The 16914-nt window shown below is 36.9% G+C and overlaps 1 protein-coding gene across 1 annotated transcript in view; it reads left to right on the top strand.

Moving 5' to 3' along the window:
• The first annotated feature begins 634 nt into the window (after nt 1-634).
• SLCO6A1 (solute carrier organic anion transporter family member 6A1) overlaps nt 635-16914 on the top strand; it is a 74503-nt gene continuing 58223 nt past the window's right edge. The window contains exons 1-4 of the mRNA XM_028509978.1: nt 635-1046; nt 13021-13281; nt 14613-14795; nt 16722-16818. Coding sequence (XP_028365779.1) covers nt 635-1046; nt 13021-13281; nt 14613-14795; nt 16722-16818 — 953 coding nt within the window. The remainder of the gene's footprint in view (nt 1047-13020; nt 13282-14612; nt 14796-16721; nt 16819-16914) is intronic.

Genomic DNA, 16914 nt, shown 5'->3' with positions numbered 1-16914 from the left:
CTCCTACATTCTTTCTTTTTAGTTAAGACTTTTGTACCTGGGGAAGTAAATCATACTCTGGGTCCTAAAATTCTTTCTGTCCTTGGCTAGGGATAGAGTTTCCAGGATGATAATTTCTACATGTAAAACACTTTACTTAGGAGCATTCACTGGAACACTGTTTTATGACCTTTGCTCGTTTAAACAATTTTCAGGGTGTTTCTAGTGAGATTATTCAATTTGGGAAAACAAAAAGTAATTTCTGGGGGAGTTGGGGGACACAGTTCCATTATCCAATTACTGCATCTTTCTCTTTCCTTGCTTCCTAATGAGATTACTTCCATTAGAGTTATGCTGGTTCTTCCCATATTAACAGTTATCAGAATCCAATAGTACTAGTCCCCAACTTTTTTCCCCCTCCTTCTTTCCCACACAGAAGTGAAGAGGAAACAGCCCTGGAAGTTTTCTTAGGCCAACTGTCAACCTTCTGGCAGGGATGCTTGCCTCTAGCTCAAGAAGGAACGTTTCCTCTGGAGACCTGGGCTGCGGGCGCCAATTCCATGACGTCCACGCCCGCGGGCTGGTCAGTTGGAAGAGTCGGAGCAGTCAGCCCCCAGTGTGAGCCACGCCCTGGCCTCCGCAGACACCCCCTGCAATGCCTGAAGCCCTAGTGAAAGTGGAGCCCCAGGCCACACAGGCTCAGTCTTCGGGGAGCACGGTGCCCAGGGAGGCCAGGGAAGCCATGAAGGCCAGAGAGACCGGAGAGACCGGAGAAACCGGAGAGACCGAAGAGGCCGGAGAGACCGGAGAGGCCAAGGAGGCCAGAGAGGTCAGGAAGACCAAGAAAAAATCTCATTATATCAGGGGTCTTTCATATTCCGTGATCAAGTTCCGCAAGAAAAGAAAGAAGGCTAGGTCCCCACGCTCCATTGTCAAGAACAAGGGAAAACGTTATGCAAATTTGAACAAACTCTGCAGCTTGGGCTGGATAGTTATTCCCAGTTGTCAGCGATTTAATAACATCCGTGCCTTTATGGTTTTCTTCTGCATCCTGCTGATCTCTCAAGGTGAGCCTGAGGGGGCGGGGTGGGGGTGGATGGGTGAGGGAGGCAGCAGAGGAACCAGGTGGTTCCCATGGAAGCAGCTATCCTCTCCAATGCTCTTGAGGTATGACTAGGACAAAAGCTTGTTAAACAGGCTGCCACCATGGCTTGGGCTTTTGTCATCAAACACCTTATTGACGCAGCTACCCCTCACAGTGTGGGTAATAGGGGACCGTAGTTTTTGAGTCATTAGTATTTTTTGGTCACCAATACTGAGAAGCTCAGTGTTGAATCACTTGCAGGATTAACCTTGAAGACAGTATCTGTGACCACCAGGTTTTTCTGCTTCTGCCTGCAATTTTGAGACAAACTGGCCATGTCATTTCTGCCTGGATCTTGTTTCATTGGGGGTGAACTGAGGAGGTGGAGTTGGAACCTCAAACAATCTATATGAAAGAACCCAGACTCCAGGGTGTGCATCTTTGCCCACACAGTTTGTGGAAGAATGTGAGTTTGAATGCTTTTAGAGAGTCGTGCATTCCCTGCTCAGCCAAGGCCCTCACCACTGCCATTACACTTAGGTTCTTTATCACTAGCCTGTTTACACTCATGGCATTGGAGTTTGCCAAACATGATCTCTTTTTTTCTCTAAAATGCTGTGTCTAAATAAGTGCAATGAAAAAGGACTAAATGTGATTAGAATCATATGAGAGGAACAAATAAGTAGTCATCAGTTTATTTTTCAGGAGATTATCAAAGAACTTTCTCTGAGGAAGAAGCATTTGAATTATGCCTTGATAAATAGATCTGATATCCTGGGAGGTAGTTAAGGAATTTTTATCGAATAAGGAAATGAATGAATAAATGGGAGATTTTGATATAAATGTTCAGATACAGGAAAGCCTTTTTTCAGAATGCTGAATGACAGGATGATGTTACCTAAGAATCAAAAAGGATAATTATCTTTATTTTATTTATTGTTCCCCAACCCCACCAGGACCTAATATAGTAAGTGACTGAGGCAAAAAAGACAGTCAATAAATATGTATTGTATACATAAATGTATAAAAAAGGAAAAGACAAATTGTGGCTGCATTGTAAGGTTATTTAAATATCTGATGGACAATTTTGAAAGAACACTAGGTGTTTATTTCCCTCTTACGTACTAGGTGATGAGTAAGGTGCTTTGTAGGCACTTTCTAACTTGACATAACCTCCTTATTATGTGGGAAGAGCCATTTAAGTCTTTTGAACAAGTGGTTGACAGTGAGTGGTTTTAGTTCCAATACTTATTAAGTGACCTCATGCAGGTCATTAGCTCAGTTTAAGTATAATATTGAGTTTTCCATTCATAAAAATGGCATATCTCTTCATTTACTTATTTTCAGTTGATATTTTTATTGTTACATTTTAAACAATTTTGAAATGATTTCAAACATACGGAAAGGGTGCCAAGAATTCCTGAGTGTCCTTCTCCCAGATTCTCTATTGGTTTACGTTGACCACATTTGTTCCTTCTCCTTTTCTTTCCCTATACATACCAATTTTTTCAGCATGGTGTCCCATTATTGCTAATACTCCAGTGGGCATCTTCCCAAAATGAAGACTCTTTCCTATGTAACCCCTCCTCACCCTCCAGTCAGGACTGTCAGTGCACACTAACCTCAAACTTGGAATTGATGGCCCTGTGCAGGTGTTACCAACGGTTTCACTAGTGTTTCCTTTCCTTTTTGACCCCAAATTCTATGTAGGCACACATGATGCATTTAGTTGTTATATTTCGGATGACTTCTTTAATCTGCAACACTTCCTCCTCATCCCTCACCCTCTCTCACTCATCTTATGTCCATGAAGTCTTAAAATATGTGGGTGTTTCATTCCTTATGCTGAAGTTCAAGTTGGACATGTTTGATGTTTCCCAACAAGACCCAGGCCATGCATTCCTGCCTGCCTGTCTGCCTCTCTTCATCCCTTTCTCCCTCCAGTCTGTGGTTTGTTTTTCTTTTCTTTTTTCACCTGTATCTTTTTTGATGAAAAAGGGATTCAGGTTTTAAATAATTTTTTTCTTACTGATTGATGAAAGAAAGAGAGAGATTTGTTGTTCTACTTATTGATGCATTCATTGGTTGATTCTTGAATGTGCCCTGACCCAGAACTGAACCCAAACCTTCATGTATCTACATCCAGATGACACTTTAACCAGCTGAGCTACCCACTTAGGGCACTGTTCAGTTTTGTTAATTTTTAATGGTTCATTCTTTTTTGGTTTCTATCAAAAAACATTGCCTAAATCAAGGCCATGAAGCATTTTTGCTTTGTTGTCTTTTAGAAATTTTATGGTTTACCCTGGCCAGCATGGCCCAGTGGGCTGGGCATCGTCCCACAAAGTGAAAGGTCACCAGTTACGTACACAATCATGTCATCTGTGAATCAGCACAGTTTTACTTCCTTCTTCCCAATCTGTATGCTTTTTCTTTTTCTTGCTTTGCTATACTTGTTACGTCTTCCAGTAAAAATGTTGAGCAGTAATTCAAAAAAAGAAGTGCATGTATTTTTATTGATTTTAGGTAGAAATAATTTAGTGCCTCACAATTAAATATGTTAACTAGATTTCTTTTTGTAGATGCCTTTCATCAGTTTACATGTCTTCCCTTTTATTTAGTTGGTTGATAATTTTTTCCATAAATTGGTACTGAATTTTATCATTTTTTTCTGTATCTCCTGAGACTGTTATATGGTTTTTGTAAAAAAAATATTTATTATTTTTTAGACAGAGGGGAAGGGAAGGAGAAAGAGAGGGAGAGAAACATCGATGTGTGGTTACCTCCTGAGTGCCCCCCGCCCGGGGGCCTGGCTTGCAACCCAGGCATGTGCCCTGACTGGGAATCAAACCAGCAAGCCTTTGGTTCACAGGTCACTGCTCAATCCACTGAGCCACACCAGCCAGGGCTGGTTTTCTTATTTATTCTGTTAATATTATATACTGCATTCTTTTACTTTGGATATTTAAACAACCTTTCAATTCTGGGGTAAACTCTTATTACTGAATTATTATTATTATCTTACATGTTATTGGATTCAATTTGCCAAAATTTTGTTGTGTCCTCTTTCACAATGTCTGATTTCAGTCCTTGAGTGTTTTATCTCAGCCCTAGAGGAAGTGGCTCTTCCTTATACTATTTATTTCTATATTCCTTAGCATTCCCTTTATTTCTTACCACCTCATTCCTTGTTACTTTAAATCTCTGTTATAGTTAGTAACCCTTAATATTAAGCTGTCCTTGTTCAAATTACTGTGTAGTTTTTCTCTCCTGATTGGATCCAGACTATTATGGAATTGCTATGACTAGTGGTCCCAGAAGATATACCCACAAAGACAGGATTTCAGGATTGTTTTTATTATGCCTTTAATCTTGAACAAAGTGCTGAGCTCTCTGCCAGTACGAAATGGATTCTTGTCATGCAGTGGCATCATACCTCATCAAGCTATCACCATGTCTGGTTGCAATAAAGCGCCAACTGAAGCATGTACCTTGAAAGCCCAAGAGGTTGCTGCACTTTGGTAGAAATGGTGACTATAAGAATCTAGTGTTGGAACAAATCTTTTCAGTGACCTTAAGCACTGTGAAGAGCGATGACAAACTCAGGTCTCAACTTTTAGCTCAAGTTATGGTCTGAGAATTCACAAACTCCCATCAAAGTTCTAAAATAAGCTCTCATTTTTTTTATCCCCAGAACTGACATTTCTGGGAATGAAACACAAAATTTAAATGTACGGCTTGATGAGTTATAATGACAGTTACATTTACAATCTCATCAAGTTTGCTGTTTCTTTCCCTCTTCTACGTATCCAAAGAGTTGTTAATTTTTCAGTTTGTTAAGTTTGTTACTAGTTAGTACAGAGTGGTGACTTCCAAGGTCCTTACACATAGAGCAGGAACTGTGTATAAGTTTTTGTGTGGATATATATATATATATATTATTTTTCCTCTGGGGTTTATACCTAGAAGTGGAATTTCTGGGTCATATGGTAACTTTATTATTGACTTTATAATTGTGTTGTAGAATTTCCCTGTACAGGATGGGACAAAAGTAGGTTTACTTTTATGCAAAAGTAGTTGTTCATATTGAAAGTAATACAGTAACTAATAAATGATAATGAAAGAATAAACTCTGTGTTTTATATACTCACAAGTGTAAATCCACTCTTCTGTCCCACACTGTATGTGCTTTTTATCATTTTGGGAAGGTTGCCTTCTATTCCTAGTTCACTGAATATTTTTATTATGAAAGTATATTGAGATAATAATAATAATTTTGTTATCTCATTTATTAATTTTATTGTATTTTTTCCATTCCTTTTAGTCCCCCTATCCTGCCCTGCCCTGCAATCACCACACTGTTGTCCATGTCCATGAGTCCGTTTACTTTTTGCACAATCCCTCCACACCCTCCCCCCCCCCACCTTGGCTGTTATCCTGCTCTCTATCTATGAGTCTGTCTCTATTTTGTTTGTTAGTTCCATTTCTTCATTAGATTTCACATATGAGTGGAATCATATAGTATTTATCTTTCTCTGACTGGCTTATTTCACTTAGCATAATGTTCTCCAGGTCCATCCATACTGTTGAAAAGGGTACAATTTTCTTTCTTTCTTTTTATGACCAAGTAGTATTCCCTTGTATAAAAGTGCCATAGTTGTTTTATCTACTCATTTACTAATGGACCCTTGGGCTGCTTGCACATCTTGGCAATTGTAAATAACACTGCAATGAACATAGGGGTTCTTCTGTTCTTTTGAATTCGTGTTTTGGCTTCCTTTGGATATATTCTGAGAAGTGGGATCTCTGGGTCAAAAGGCAGATCCACTTTTAGTTTCTTAAGGAATCTCCATATTGCTTTTGCCACTGGCTGCACCAATCTGCATTTCCACAAACAGTGCAAAAGAGTTCCCCTTTCACCACATGCTTGCCAGCAGGTGTTTGTTGATTTATTGATGATGGCTATTCTGACAAGTGTGAGGTAATATGTCATTGTGGTTTTAATTTTAAATTTTCTGATGATTGGTGATGTTGAGCATCTTTTCATATGTCTCTTGGCCATCTGTATGTCCTCTTTGGAGAGAAAGTGCATTGGGTTTTTGTCAAATTTCCTTTTTGGCATTCTGATATTCATGTTGTTTTTGCTTTTTATTATCTTAATATAGTGAATTACAGTGATTCTTGTTCATATATTACAATGAAATTAATAAGGGCTATGGCTTTGCACATTTACCTTTGGAAAACGTTTAAAATAATAATAAATACAGACAATGTATTGAAGAGATTTTAAAGTATGTGTCAAAGAAAGATTCTATGAATGATTTTCAGCTGAAATATTTCAGTACAAAACAGAACAGGAACACTATTTAGTAGTGTTTTCACAGATACACACTTGTAGAAAGTATTTTCTCAATTAAAATATTATAATCTACAGTGAAGAGTCTTTAGGAGGCCTTAACAAACTTCAAATTTATTAACTATCATATTGGAGATCCATATGACCTCACTCAGACTGAATGATTCAATAGAAGGACTGATGACCCAGAGAACGATGTTATACTCGTGCTAGGATTTATTAAAGTACAAGGATAAAATCAGCAAAGAAAAAAGGCACATGGGATAACATCCAGAAGAAACAATGCCCTAGCTTCCATATGTCCTTTCCCAGTGGGGACACATGGGCATGCTTAATTTTTCAGCACATGCAAAGAGTTTCTGACCAAGGAAGTTCACATGAGCCTCAGTGTCCAAGATGTTTGGCAGGAGGGTGAGTCATGTAGCATGCAGCATCTGTGTGACTGACTTTAGCTACTCAGACCTCAATACTTTCCCTCACATTCCGCCCCAGCAAACAAGGTGTTTGAAACCTAAATATATTGTTAACATAAGCTAATTAAACTGATACAGCCTCAGGCATACAACAACAGATATTCACCTTAAACCACCCTGTTAGTATAAACTACCTGATCCGATTGGCACTGTGTGGCCCAAGGCTTCAAGAATATAAAAGCACTCTTCTGAGGCAGAATACTGGAGGGCTTGGAGTATTCCAGGAGCCAGAAGTCAGTCTCCAGACAGGTGTGTTTTGAGCAAGCTAGTCTAGCTGAGTCAACTTTTGCTGTGGAACTATAAAAAGCAGCTTTGATGGATTGTAACTAAATTCATGAGAACTGTTAGAAATGGGATCATATTAAAATATCTGTTCTTCAGATAAATATTCATAACATTTCATTAGAGAGAACCATGACTAAGAAATTGATTAATGTATGTATCAAATAATATTCCTTGTAAAAATATTTTGAGATGTGAAAATGTTTGAACAGTTTTTGACTAAACTTTTAGCTTCACCAATGTAATTAAACTAATTGACCTATAAATCGCAAAAATCATATAATTTTTGATATAGTACTTCTTCATACCAAGCATTGAATTAGGACAAAACAAACAAACCAGCCCTCAAAGATGGGAATCTGGATTGGTCATCTGTCCTAATTGGGCTTGAAAGCAGTAAAAACACTATTCGTGCCTGTGGAATATGGTACACTGGGTACTCCATGGCATATGCTGACACAAGAGTTATTTCAAATGTTGCTTGAGATAAAGTCTTATTGAAAGCAAGCCTTTGGTAGACCAACAGCTTCTGCAGTTGACTTCTATGGTGGAACCTTAGACTACAAAGATTCTGGGGTTGACGTCCTGAGTCCTTCTGACCGTGCTGGAAAGTTTACAGGAAGAAAATTAGGGCATCATTAGAAAACGTGTGAGCTTCTCTGATGGTTGTAAAAGAATCTCATCACTTTCAGCCACATACTGCATATTTTGAATAGTACCATACCAACCCTAATTGATGGCTGTAGAGTTACAATACAAGTTGAATTCATGGATTCATAAGACCGCTTATGTGAGAGTTGGGGCATTGTTTGACCCTGAGAATTGGGATGAGAGCATTTGGTGGAATTCGGTGAATCTGAGGACCATCAGTCCTGAAATTCCAAATCTCCTTTCCCAGTAGGAGCAACTTTTCTTGCTATAACTGAGGAAAAAGCAATTCCCTGCTTGAAAACATGAAATTGTCTTACCTGAGTTAAGGGAGCGTGGGTTGCCCTCATGACCCATCTCACCACCCCTTACTGCTATCACACTCATAACTGGACTCAGATCCCAGCCTTCTCAAAATGACTTACCTGAAGTCTACCCTGGGAGATAATGTCTTCAACATCCAAAATTTTCCTGCCACTTCAGTGACGTCTCTAGGGACCAGTTTGTTTGGAGTATGCAGGGCTACCTCTTCTAACATACAGGAAAAATTTCTTTGTACCACTCACTACTAAGAAAGAAGCATAATCTTTTGTGCCTGTGGTTTTTGAAGGTGGAAGTATGCTATTGTAGCATAATAGTCCCACTCAGAGATGTCCCTGAAAAACTGAGCAAACAGGAAATCCTCCCAGTGGGCAGAACGTTAAGCAGTATAATTTGATTGTCTGTATTTCCTAGATACCATGCTGCCATTGCCCAAGAATGACTAGGAGAGCCAGATACATGGTGTCTCTGAATGGGCAGAGTTACCCTTTGCAAATGTTCACCAAAGAAATCCATCGTAGGTGAAGCTCTCAGTAATGAAGTACATAGATAACCATCCTGTGAATATGAGCCAGCTTCTTTTCCCAGCCATTGTATGTCTTGTTCAATGAGCTCATGTTCAATTGTATCAAGCATGGAGTTTGTACAAGAGCTCAATCCATAGATTTATCTTCACTGGAGTTGATCTGGCTATTGTACTGAGTGCCTGACTTACCAACCAGGAAGAGTCATCACAATCCAGGAAATGGCTCCATTCCTGATGAAATCAACCAGCTACCTGGAGGCAAGTAGATTACATCATCTGCTTTTATTATGGCATGGACAATAATTTCTTCTCACTGGAACAGATATTTGTTTTGAATATGGATTCTTTTATCACCATATTTCTGCCAAAAAACAACTATAATTGGACCTCACAAATGCCTTAAATACCATTGTGATCATCTTATTTATTACATTGCTTTTAATGAATAAATTCATTTTATAGCAAAAGAAATACATTCAGAGAGTTTGTGTTTATGGAATTCATCGATCTTTCTCTGTATCTCAGTAATGAGAAACTCTTGGCCTTGTAGATAATTACAATGTCCTACTGAAGATTCAGATAGGCCTCCAGCTAGGAGACAACCATCAAAAAGTTTGGGGTGCTGTCCTATAAGGTGAAGTATATGCTTTGTAATAACGTATATGTTATGTGGGTTCAGAGGTAGAAGAGGAAGTGAATAGGGAAGAAGGAGGTTATAAATATCAGTTATGTGTCATAACCACTTAGAGAAATAAAAACTGTAGAAACTATGCATTTTTCTTTCTCATTTTTTTTAGGTATATACACAGTCCATTTGTGTGTATATTCCAACTTTTTATTTTTTCACTTCCTTTCTGTACTATTGTATAAAAGAGTACCATGTGCCCTTTAATTTCATCTCTAGGTTATAGGATATTCCTGAATTAGATGGGGAATTAATACCCGAACCCCAGAGCTGGACACAGTTACTGACAGGACATTTTTGCCTGTGATAATTCCTTCTTGGCCACATCTAAAATAATAGTTGTTAAAAATGAATAAATAAATGAATAAATAAAATGAGAATTGAAAACATTGTTCTCTTGGATGCAGCAAACTATTAATGTCTTGTTTCCTGCCACTCTTGGACTGTTCAATTCTTGTGGTTCTAAGTTGGATTTATGGTGTCTTGCAGTATAATTCCCTCACAAATTTAATTAGGCCTATTATATGTTTGCTTAATTACTTATTTATATCTTTTATACTTTTCTATGCCATTTATACCTTTGCAACTTAGTTTTTATGTTAAAAAGTCCATTCATGTGTGCGATTAAACTAGAAGAATAACATTGCCTTGATATGGATACTGTAACTGATTGAACTATGTACCTCCCATTTTTAGGGAAAGAGTAAGATGGTTTTTGTAAGAATAATTGAAACACATTAGGAAGATGCATGATGGTGTTGTTGCTATTAATTTGCTACAGAAATGTAAATATGGGGAAAAGGGTGAAAATATATCCTGAGTGGTCTAAAATGTGAACTTTGCAAGTTGTTTGTCTGTTGGCCATAAACTCCATTGCTCCCCTTTTGGACTCATCATTCCTGTTTGGTAAGAGACTGGCAGCCAGTAAACTACATTTCCCAGATTTCCTTGCCAGTTAGCTTCACCTAGGTGTTACCAGTGAGAAGCTGTAGCAGATTTGAAAAAGGAACAAAGGGAAGCGTGTTTTTCATTTGTTTGTTTTTTGTTTTCTGGTCCCTGTTTCTGGTGATATTTTTAACAACAACAGTAATCCTGGGGTTGAGAAGGCTCCAGGATTTAGTCAGTAATCAATGCAGCTGTGCCAGCAGCAACAGTGGATGATTCAGCAGCACAGTGCTCAGGGGCTGTCTCTGGGAACTGGAAGAGCAGCAGGAGCAGCAGTGGACCCTGCAGCGGACCCTGCAGCTGCCCATGCACCAGCAACTTTGGTAGTATTGGATATCATGAGTTTTGATTAATAACTATTTCCCCTTTCCAATCCAACAAATGCATTACTTTGTAACCTCTCTGACGATTTCCTTAAAAGAAGACACAACATTTAGTATGATTACTTTTTTCCCAGCTGGATGCTGAGTGAACATTTATTTAATGCTCAAGAACATGACAAACAATACTCTGTATTGTCCAAGGATGTATATATTGTCAAAAAAGTGTTAAAGAGGCTAGGAAATGGTGAACTCCAAGGATAGGACATGGGTTACAGAGGGAGAAAGTAGAACATGTTTGGGGAGTACATGTTGGGCTTCAGCTATTTTTTTAAACTTTTGATGACATTTTATTTTCTGTTCTGGATGGTAGATACTAGGTTGTTCGTTATTCATTTTTACTCATGTAACCAAAATATACATCAAAGTAAATATTAGTACTGAGATGATAAAAAGATCATACTCTTCAGTAAATTACTCGTGAACGTAGTTTTTAAAAATAGCCATTACTGGAAGAATTAATATCACCAAAATGTCCATACTACCCAAAGCAATTTACACATTCAATGCAATTCCTATTAAAGTACCAATGGCATATTTCCCAGACATAGAAGAAACACTTCAAAAATTTATATGGAATCATAAACGCCCCCAAATAGCTGCTGCAATTTTGAGAAAGAAAAGCAAAGTAGAAGTGATCATAATACCTGACACTAAATTATACTACAAGGCCACTGTACTCAAAACAGCCTGGTATTGGCATAAAAACAGGCACATAGACCAATGGAATAGAACAGAGAGCCCAGAAATAAACCCAAGTCTCTATGGTCAATTAATATTTGACAAAGGAGGCAGCAACATAAAATGGAGTAAAAATAGCCTCTTCAACAAATGGTGTTGGGAGAACTGGACAGCCATGTTCCAAAAAATGAAACTCAAGCACCAACTTACACCATATACAAAAATAAATTCAAGGTGGATAAAAGACTTAAATATAAAATGTGACACCATTAAAGTCCTAGAGTAGAACGTAGGTAGGAATATCTCAGCTAATTCACTCAGAAAGTTTTTTATTGACAAGTCCCCTAGAGCAAGGGACATAAAGGAAATAATAAACAAATGGGACCTTATCAAAATTAAAAGCTTCAGCACAGCTAAAGAAAACAGTATCAAAATTAAAAGAGAACCAACTGTATGGGAAAACGTATTTGCCAATGGTACCTCAGACAAGGGTTTAATCTCCAAAATATATAAAGAACTTACATGACTGCACTCTAAGAAGACAAGGAATCCAATTAAAAAATGGGCAAAGGACTTGAACAGACACCTCTCCAAGGAGGACCTACAGAAAATTCAAAGACACATGAAACGATGTTCAGTATTGCTAGCTATCAGAGAGATGCAAATTAAAACCACAATGAGATACCACTTCACACCAGTCAGAATGGCCATCATAAAGAAAGCAACAAATAACAAGTGTTGGAGAGCTTGTGGAGAAAAGGGGTCCCTAGTGCACTGTTGGTGGGACTGCAGACTGGTACAACCACTATGGAAAGCAATATGGAACTTCCTCAGAAAACTAAAAATGGATCTGCCTTTTGATCCAGCAATTCCACTGCTGGGACTCTATCCTAAGAATACTAAAACACCAATCCAAAAGAAACTATGCATCCCAATGTTCATAGCAGCACAATTTACAATAGCTACATGCTGGAAGCAACCAAGATGCCCATCAGTAAATGAATGGATCAAAAAACTGTGGTACATTTACACAATGGAATTCTATGCAGCAGAAAGAAAGAAGGAGATCCTACCCTTTGCAACAGCTTGGATGGAGCTGGAAAACATTATGCTATGCAAAACAAGCCAGGCAGTGAAAGACAAATACCATATGATCTCACCTTTAACAGGAACCTAAATAACAAAACAACGAAACAAGCAAAATATAATTAAAGACACTGAAATAGAGGACAGACTGACAGTGACCAGAGGGGAGAGAAGAGGGAATTTCAGGGGAGAATGGGAAGGGTTCACGGGAACAAACTTAAAGGACACATGGACAATAACTAGGGGGAGGGTGGTAATGGGAGGGAAGTGGGGAGGGTTGGGAGGGGGGGCTGGATTGGGAGTAAAAGGGAGAAAACTGTACTTGAACAATGATTAAAATAAAAAAAAATAGCCATTTATAATATTCCATTAGCAACTATTTCATAGAGGTTAAGGCATATTAGTATTTTTAAAAAGGGAATCCTTATATGCTCATAAATCCTAAACATTCTGAACAATGTGAAATAAAGTTAAATCACTGTAAATTAAGTTTTGCTTTGCAATGATTATAATGGTGATATATTTGTCTGTTAAAATGCATGTTGTTACTTTCTTTTTTTCTTTTCTCTTTGAGGTATGGTGTTTGGTCTCGTAGCTCTGAGCATCAACACGCTTGAGACTGGCAACCGTCTGAAAACCACTGAGACTATGTTGTTGTCCTCAACTTATGATGTTTCATCTTTCCTGGTAGTCCTGTTTATATCATACTATGGAGGAAAAGGAAACATATTAAAGTGGATTACAGCTTCCTCCTTTTTAGTAGGATTTGGATCACTTTTATGTGCTTTTCCTTACACTATGGGAGAAAATTATGAGCTGGATATTGAAACTAATGGTAAGATTTAAATGACACTGTCATACTTTAAATCATTAATCATTTAAATCATTGCCTCTAGGAATTTAAACTATGATACTTGTCTGTCTGTACATCCATCCATCTGAATCTATTTATATGACCAAGTTGGTTAAACTAAATAATTGTAGTTCCTTTATAATGTATACCCATTCTCTTGACTTCTCATGATCATATACCCCTTCATGTAAGAGATGGGCCTAGGAAGAAGAAAGAATATTTGGGGAAAATTATTTTGTAAAATTGTTTTTCTTTTATCCATTTCTGTATTTAAATCTTTTGAGAACTTCAGTAATTTTCTATGTCTTCCCCAATATGCTTTAATTATCTCTTCATTTTGACTTCAAAACACATACATACAGCATAAATACAACCATTAAAAAAGAAAACCTGAACACACACAGAAAAAGATCAGACATTTTCTAGCTTCTAATGAACCCGCCCTTTGACCTAGGGCTTTGAATCTAAAATGACTGGTGGTTTCCTCACTTTGTCCATTGTCAAAAATTTATTCCACAATCTTTTTGTGACTCCCAGTAACTAAAGGCTATTTGAAGTTTCATAGTACTATTTCTGACCCTATTCACTACTTTTCTGTTGTGAATAGGCTTATGAAAGTGTTGGAATGTGTCCACTGATTTTGGCATCTTTAAACTGAGATTTAGCAGGACGTGATGGAAAAATACATGAAGGTGTCTCTCTGTGTGTGTATATGTATAAGCTTATGATGTTTAAAATGTATGTTCATAATGTGTATTTACAATGTAAATAAAATAATTCATATTAATCTAGAACTAAATGAACATAATCAATAGTTAGGTAGTATAAAATTCTTGCATTAAGTAATATTCTGATAGACATTGTATCAAACAATGAACTATATACTATGCTCATATATTTATAATGTATAGTATGTGTGGAATATAAATATTCCAAATAAATATATTTATTAATTTATAGAATATATTTTAATATACTTATCATATTTGTTGAATAGACAGCCAATTGAGTGAGAAGGTGATTTATGGGAAGAAGGGAATGAAAACCACATCATTCCTATTCTTCCATTTACCCTGTCCTGGTCAGAAAGGATGAGAAATTAGGAAGCACTGCTTGAGACATATTAAATATAGTCCTTGATTTGCATTCAATAGGAGCCATGGAAGTAGAAATAGGACAATCTACCTCCCTTTGTGTCTTTAAGTCATCTTGATTATAGCTTATAAAAGGTAAAATATTTCATAAAAGATACTGTATATTTGTTGTATAAGTTTTGACTCATTTAACAAAAAATTAAAATTATCTCTTCAAAGATATTTGCAAAGAAACGAAGGTTACGAAAGCTTGCAAGAGGCACATATCATTTCAATCAAAATATGTATCTTTCTTCCTCCTCGGGCAGACTGTGCAGGGAATAGCAGGAATGCCTCTTTATATCCTCGGAATGAACTTTATTCATGAGAACGTTGCCACACACTCATCTGGTATTTATATAGGCAAGTTTTTTTTTCCTTTCTAATATGATTTACCCATTCTGAAGTTTTATTGAGATTCTGTATTTTTTGGTGTGCATATTTAAACTGATACGCAAGTGCTAATTATTGGTTCTTATAATAATATTGGAATGAGTGCTAACTGGTATGCCTAACTTCAAAATCACATTGAGCTGCTTGATTCTGAAGAGCTGCTTGAGATTTGGAATTATAGACAAGTCATCTGAAGGCCACCCTAAAAGATATAGAGCAAATGCATTCTTGAGTAATAAAACTGTACTCTTTCCATATATACTGCACACACACACACGAATATATGTATACACACACACACGTGAGTGTATGTCATATCAAATTATATAGGCTGTAGTTCATTTTTCTAGAAAAAAAATCTTTAAATTACCAGGTTGACTTTCCTGAGTAGTTACATGCTTAACCTTTGAGGATATGTGTGGGAAGTTGCTGCCATCACATCCATAAGGGGATAGAAACATTGTGTTATTCCTCCTCAGTACTGTGGTGCCAAAATAGTCATCATTGTATTTGTTCTTTCCATATATTAACCTGGTCTTTTGGGGGGCTCTTATATTCTGCAGTTAATCAATACAACCTGGTTCATCCCTTCCAGGAGAGGAGCGATATGTTACTTAATTGACCACAGTGTAGTATCCTCCATTTACACTGTTTTATGCTACTGTATCCTACAAAAACTGATGCCAGGGTACAATTCAGAATAATCTGTATTTCCTTATATTGTGATACCTTCTAGTCCTGGTAGCTCATTTATTTGTACAGGGTTATTTAACTACCACTTTTTAAAGAAAAATTAAAATTGTTTTTCTATACTTATTGTGAAGATGACTTAAAAGACAATAGCATTTTGAACCAAAATAATAATTTTTTTTTTATCAGAGGTAAGGAAAGTCATGCCAATAAGCTAAATTAGATGACATTAATATATATGTTTGCTTTTAGAAAAACATCTAGCAGTGGTTTATTGGTCTCATGTGAGGTGGAAACAAATATCTTTGCTTTACACTTGGTTCTACTAAATGATAAATAAAACACACATCTATACATCTATATACTGTGAAGAGAAGCTGATTTTATTGCCACCTCTTGTCACTCTAGCAGCTAAGATGAAAGATGCAAAGGTGATGATAATGTATCACTATAAAGTATCATCTTATTTTAGTTCCACAAATTAAAGTGAAAGAAGGTATATTGAATTCATATTTATATTAAATATAAATATATTTATTTATATTACATTAAACATATAGATTAACCAAGGTACAGTTAATTGTATGATTAAAGTATCTGAGTTTTTCTAATACACACATTGGATAATATGTATGATGGTTAATTTTATGTGTAAATGTGGCATAGTTATGGCAACAAGTTGTTTGGTTAAACAAGAGTCTACATGTTTCTGTAATATTTTCTAGATGTGACTAACAGTTACAATCAGCAGACTTTGACTAAAGAGATTAACCTCCAGAATGTGCATAAGGCCCATTCAGTCAGTTGAAGCCTTTAGAATAAAGACTGACGTTTTCCAAAAAAAGAAATAAATGTTTCCAGACTACAACAGCGAAACTCTGAGTTTTCCCAGCCCTCTGGTCTGCCCTGTGGATTTTGACTTAATTATGGACTCAAGACTGTAACATTAACTCTTACCTGGATTTCCAACCTGCCAGCCTGTCATTCAAATTTGGACTTGCCAGCCCACACAATTGCATAAGACAATCTTTAAAATCTTGTTCTCTAAATATCTTATTTGTTCAGGTGAATGGCTCTGGAGAATCCTGACTAAAAAAGTGTGCTATGAGGCTTTCACATAGGATTCATTTTAGTGATGTAGCCTTTTATTATCTTATGACATAGCTGGCTTATACAGTTGTTTGATGTTCAGTATTCATTTTATAGGCCTTGCGGAAGCTTCAGTAAAAATTGGATATGCTTTAGGATACGCTATAGCAGCACCCCTAAGTGAGAACTCTGAGAATAGTACTTTTGATAACAGGTAAGCTATTTTCTTTCCTTTTTTGTCTATATTGTGTAAAATATTGGACACTTTAGCTTATAAATGTAGACATTTAATTTGTTAACAACCGTATTT

Source organism: Phyllostomus discolor, chromosome 3, assembly GCF_004126475.2.
Source record: "Phyllostomus discolor isolate MPI-MPIP mPhyDis1 chromosome 3, mPhyDis1.pri.v3, whole genome shotgun sequence".
Lineage (NCBI taxonomy): Eukaryota > Metazoa > Chordata > Mammalia > Chiroptera > Phyllostomidae > Phyllostomus > Phyllostomus discolor.
The sequence above is the reverse complement of the archived record's forward strand: the minus strand, read 5'-3'. Positions and strand labels throughout refer to the sequence as shown.